General features: G+C 61.9%; 1 protein-coding gene across 1 annotated transcript in view; it reads right to left on the minus strand.

Moving 5' to 3' along the window:
• STAT6 (signal transducer and activator of transcription 6, interleukin-4 induced) overlaps window positions 1-5,527 on the minus strand; it is a 24,926-nt gene that overhangs the window by 15,586 nt on the left and 3,813 nt on the right. The window contains exons 4-15 of the mRNA XM_014959376.1: window positions 3,484-3,567; window positions 3,277-3,394; window positions 3,078-3,139; window positions 2,696-2,844; window positions 2,417-2,548; window positions 2,142-2,330; window positions 1,973-2,060; window positions 1,661-1,783; window positions 1,407-1,499; window positions 456-662; window positions 282-376; window positions 39-175 (exon numbers count right to left, since the gene is read on the minus strand). Coding sequence (XP_014814862.1) covers window positions 39-175; window positions 282-376; window positions 456-662; window positions 1,407-1,499; window positions 1,661-1,783; window positions 1,973-2,060; window positions 2,142-2,330; window positions 2,417-2,548; window positions 2,696-2,844; window positions 3,078-3,139; window positions 3,277-3,394; window positions 3,484-3,567 — 1,477 coding nt within the window. The remainder of the gene's footprint in view (window positions 1-38; window positions 176-281; window positions 377-455; window positions 663-1,406; window positions 1,500-1,660; window positions 1,784-1,972; window positions 2,061-2,141; window positions 2,331-2,416; window positions 2,549-2,695; window positions 2,845-3,077; window positions 3,140-3,276; window positions 3,395-3,483; window positions 3,568-5,527) is intronic.

Here is a 5,527-nt window from a genome sequence, read left to right on the forward strand (position 1 = left end):
CCCCTCCGAGCCTCCCGCCCCCCCCCCCCCCATCTCACCGTCCTTGCCCCGGATGACGTGAGCGATTGTGACCCCCCCGATCTCCGAGTCGCTGAAGCGGAGCAGGAAGGTCCCGTCAGGCTCCGTGCTCAGGAGCTTGCAGACGTACTGCTTGCTGATGAAGCCGATGATGAGCCTAGAGGGATGGAGCGATGGCAGAGTGGGCCAGTGCCAGGGCGGGGGGCTGGTCCCAAGACACCCTGGAGCAGCCGTGAAAACCCACTTGGCCGCCGGGCACCCACCTGTCTGACCAGTAACTTTTGAGGCACCTCTTGGTGAGGTCAAGGACTCCATCAAACCACTGCCAGAAGGTGAACCCTCGGCCGGGCAGGATCTCCTGGGGCAGAGAGAGAGAGCGTGAGGCTCCCCCAGGGCCACACCGGCCCCTGCCCGCCCCCACCAGCCCTCCCAGTAACCTTGTTGAACTGGGCCCAGGAGACGTTGCGGTTCTGGAAGTCCTCGAGGCTGGCACTGTGGTCATTGAAGATCTTCTGGGCCAGGAAGAAGTAATGCTCCTTGAGAAGCCCCTTGGTGGTCTGCACCTCCGCCTTGAACTTCAGGTTCAGCGTGTCACACATCTTCTCCCAGGGCACCCGCTCGGCCACCACGAAGGGCACCCGGTCCTGTGGCAGGGCAGGAGGGCATCAGAGAGTCATAGAATTGCCCAGGCCAGAAGGAACCCCCAAAGGTCATCTAGTCCGACCCCCCCGCAGTCAGCAGGGACCCCCCCAACTAGACCAGGTTGCTCAAATAGCCATCCAGCCTGGCCTTGAACACCTCCAGTGATGGGGCATCCACGACCTCCCTGGGCAACCTGTCCCAGTGCTCCACCACCCTCCCAGTGAAGAACCCTCTCCTCATCTCCAGTCTCAATCTCTTCCCCTCCAGCTTGAATCATAGACTCACAGAATGGTTTGGGTTGGAAGGGACCTTAAAGATCATCTAGTTCCAACCCCCCTGCCATGGGCAGGGACACCTCCCACTCGACCAGGTTGCTCAAATAGCCATCCAGCCTGGCCTTGAACACCTCCAGTGATGGGGCATCCACGACCTCCCTGGGCAACCTGTCCCAGTGCTCCACCACCCTCCCAGTGAAGAACCCTCTCCTCATCTCCAGTCTCAATCTCTTCCCCTCCAGCTTGAAGCCATTGCCCCTCGTCCTGTCCCTGCAGCCCTTTCTAAACAGGCTCTCCCCAGCCTTCCTGTAGGCTCCCTTCAGGTACTGCATCACCTGCTGCTCCATCCCACCCACGTGCTGGGGTTCCTGCCCAGCCTGATGTCTGTCTGTCCCTGTCCCAGAGCTGGACCCAGCCCTGGCAGCTCCTTCCCCTGCCCCAGGGTCCTTCCCTCCAGCTCCTGGCACTCACGATCTCAGAGAAGGCGTTATCCCACAGCACGGTGGCTTTGGCATTATTGTCCTGGTTCCCGTGGACGATGACCACGATGGGCAGAGACAGGACCTGGGGACAAAACGTGGCCCTCCCTCAGCCCTGAGGCCACCTGGGCTGGTTGTCCTGGGACTGTCCCAGCCCGACGTGGGGCTCAGCACCGGGAGAGGACCTGGGTGTCCCTTGGTGGGGGGGGGGGATGCTCAGCGCTGCCCAGCCCGGTCCCCTGGTACCTGGAGGTGGATGGAGAGGTTGCCGGGGGTCAGGGTCACGGTGGTGCTGAAGAGGACGGCACATTTCTCCTCCGTTACCGACTCGGAGCCCTTCCGCTCACAGCGCTTGATCTTCTTCAGCAGCTGAGGAGGGGAGAGCCAAGCATCACCCCTGGGCAAGCACCAGCCTTGGGTTCCCCCATCCCCACCACCCCCGAGGCCTCCCAGCCTTGGGTTCCCCCATCCCAGCCCTCCCCCGAGGCCTCCCAGCACCACAGCAAAGCCCCCATCCCATCCCTCACCCCCGTCCGGCCCCTCTCCGGGGGCACTCACCACGTTCTTGAAGTTGGCACAGCAGGTCCCGTTGGTGGGGTTGGTCTCCAGGGCCACCACGTTATGCATGATCTCCCCCGTGCTCTCGCTGGGCAGAGTTGGGGGGGTCAGGGCCGGCGCGGTGGCCCAGCAGCCTCCTTGCCCCCGGTGCCACCCGGTCGCCGCTCACCTGAGGGTGTTGCTGTAGGCGCTGAGCGCCAGCTCCCGTGCCTGCTTCTCTGTCACCATGTCAGCCCTCACCATGTAGGGCTTGGCCGATGCCTTCAGCAGTTGGGGGCCCAGCAGGAACCGGACGCTCGCCTGGAACTTGGTTTGGGTCTTCAGCACCTGCGGGGGCTGCTTCTCCACCAGGAAGGAGCTGGGGGACGAGGGGAGACCGTGGTGCCTGGCACAGCACTGCCACAACCCTCTGCCACCACGGCATCCCCCCACCCTGGCCGTTACCTCTTGACCAGACTGGACAACACCTCGTTGAACCGCTCCAGGAGCCGGGGCAGCAGCTCAGCCCCCAGTTCCGCACTGGCCGCCATCACCTGCTGGTGCAGCTGGAAGTAAACCTCCACCAGGCTCTCGCACCTACCGAGGGAACCACGGGAAAAGGGGCACCCTCAGCCAAAGCAGAGTGGGACCATCGCTCTCCCCAGAGCCTGTGGGGCCACAGGATCCCTGCTCCCGGGAGTCCCTTGCTCTGGGACCCCCCGTCTCTGCCCCGGGACACCTCACCTCTTCTGCAACGGGGCCAGGTTCTCCTCAAAGAGAGCCCCGTTCCCCGCCAGCTGCTGCTGCCTCTTCCAGATTTGGATCCTCTTCAGAACCTGCTGCTTGGCCAACTCCAGCTCTTTCACGGCCTCCAGGATGAGGGTGGGCAGCTCCTGGGGGGGCGGCAGTACCGGCCATGGGGCTCTGCATCACCCTGTTCCCCGCCAAGCAGTGACCTGCAGCCCTGCCCCATCCCCCCCCAAGGGCACCAAACCCCTCGGCCCTGCGCTGCCTCCCTGCCCCAGTGCTGGATCTCCCCCCTTTTCCTGGGGTGGTCCCCAGGGTCCCCCAGGGTCCCCCAGGGGTTCCTTCCCTGGTCCTGGGGTGCCCTGGACCCCCCACTCACGCTCTCCAGGGGCTTCACTTCGGCCTTCAGCTGTGGGTCCCGCAGGTTCAGCTGCAGAGACGCTGCGGAGGAAGGATGGGGGTGGCCCCGTTAGAACCAGGAGCCGGTGTCTGCACTGCCCAACACCCCTGGGAGGGGGGTCACACCCCACAGCAGACCCACACCAAGCTGGGCCCTGTCTCCCCCCCCAACCCCGCACCTGCGGAGCCGTCCCGCAGCGCCTGGATCTCACGGACGCGGTGCTGCAGCCGCTGCAGCCCCAGGCTGAACTTGAGCTCCTCCTGACGCCGGTGGAAGCTGAGGGGCAAGTGGCGGTCCTGGGGCAGAGCAGAGTTGGGGGGTGAGCAGGGCCTAGAGCCGGCCCCACACCTCGGGGAGCCCTGGCAGGGGGGCAGGGACCACCTACCCTCTTCAGCACGGCGGCCTTCTCGCCCTCCAGGATGGCTTTCAGGACGGCCACCAGCCGCAGCGGGTCCCGCCGGTAGGGGTTCTGGGGGGGGGGGCAAGCACAGGGCATCAGTGGGGCAGGGCATGCACACACTGCCCCCCCTGCACCCCCCCCCACCCCCGATGTGTTTCCCCTTCCCACAACCAACGGTGCTAAGTCAGACTCTGGGGTTTCGTGACCCGCAGCGGGGGACAGACAACGACCCGCTGCTGTTCTGAAGGAGCTAATTTCCAGCTTTAAACCCACTTTATAATTCTGCATAAAAAAATAGATATCAACTTCAATTAAAAAAAAAAAAAACAAAAACGAAAACCAAACATCAAACTGAAAAGAGCCAGACTCTTTTCAGTGGTTCCCACTGAGAGGACGAGGGGCAACGGGCACAAGTTGGACCAGAAGAGGTTCCACTCAAATCTGAGGAGAAACTTCTTCACGGTGAGGGTGGCAGAGCCCTGGAAGAGGCTGCCCAGGGAGGGTGTGGAGTCCCCTTCCTTGGAGATTTTCAAGACCCGCCTGGATGCTCCTGAATAACATGTTCTAGCTCTGGGCAATCCTGCTTCAGCAGGGGAGTTGGACTAGATGATCTCTATGGTCCCTTCCAACTCTAAAAAAATTCAGTGAAATTCAGTGAAACTAAAGTAAATTCTCTATTTCTGCAAGCATCTCCCTGAGACACCTGGGGAAGACTCTCCAGCTGCCTTGGCCCGGGTGGATCAGCGCTTCCCACCAAAACCAGGTCACGGAATTTCCCTGCTGGCTCCGGCTCCCCGCGCCCCACGCCAGCTCCTCCGGCCTTCGCGCGTTTCCCAAATTAGCTACTTCCCAAAACAGCAGCCGAGAGCAGCAGCGACGTGCCGGTGGCTTCCCGTCGGGAGAAAACTCCGTGACCGACCCCCCCAACACCCACCCCACGGCCTGGGCCGGCACCGGGGCTCTGCCAGGGCAAACCCCGGGGTTCAGGGGACAAAAAAGCCCAGGTTTCGTCTCCCACCAGCCAGTTTTCCACCCTTTTCCTCAGTCTTTTCCCTCCCCGCTGAGAGTTCCCTGCTGGGAGCTCGGGAGAAATGAGGGATGGTCATAAGGGAATGAGGGACGGTGGGAAATGGCTCTTCTGGAGCACTTTAAATAAAAACACCTAAGCTGAAACATCTGCGCATCTTCCTCCAACAATTTCAAAAAGCAAGTGACAGTCTTGTTTCGGAAAGTTCCCCCGTTTCCTCAGAAGTTATGACTAAAGCTGACCCCCTTCCCAAACGTTGTGTATCAAAAATGTCTGTTACCAAAAAAGCAAGGCTTTTCAACCAGAACGGGGCTCTGGGAGCGAGCACCACTCAGCCCTTAACGCTGGCAGGAGAGAGAGCAGAGGGGTGAAATCTGCAATCACAGAGGGAAGAGAGACAGAGAGAGATTCAAACGGACCTCGAGACAGAGAAACAGCCCAGAAAAAAACAGAAAGGCAGGAGGAGGAAACGCGGCACAACACAAGGCCCAGAGGAAGAAGAAATCAAATGCTCGAGCAGAAAATGGGGAACATCTGGCCAGGCCGGGCGCTGGCGGCGGGGGGTGAGCGGAGCCATGGCCATGGGGGGGCCCAACGCTGTCGGGAGGCTCCCCGTGGGGTCAGGGTCTGGCACGGGAGGACGTGGCCATGGGGTCAGCTCCCTGGGGGCCACTGGGCACCAAAGAACCACCGTAGGGAGAGGGGAAGGTGGGAAGCCAGGCCGGGGGGGGGAGCTGAGGGGACCCGTGATTGCAGCTCTGACAGCCCAAGTGCTGCAGCGAGCTGGGGATCAGCCCCTGGACGCAAACGAACCTCCTCCATCCCCCTGAAGTGCCACAAAAACCCCAGTCACTGGGTCTGCACAAGCTCGTTGCTCACAGGCCCTGAAAGGGGTGTCGAGGGGGGACCGGCCCGAGGCATCGGCCCCTTCGAGCGGTGCTCGAACCAGTGGATCTGAAGCATAAATTACTCAAATCTTCCTTGGTGGCCCACCGTGATCCC

This window comes from Calidris pugnax, unplaced genomic scaffold, assembly GCF_001431845.1.
Source record: "Calidris pugnax isolate Ruff unplaced genomic scaffold, ASM143184v1 scaffold421, whole genome shotgun sequence".
NCBI lineage: Eukaryota > Metazoa > Chordata > Aves > Charadriiformes > Scolopacidae > Calidris > Calidris pugnax.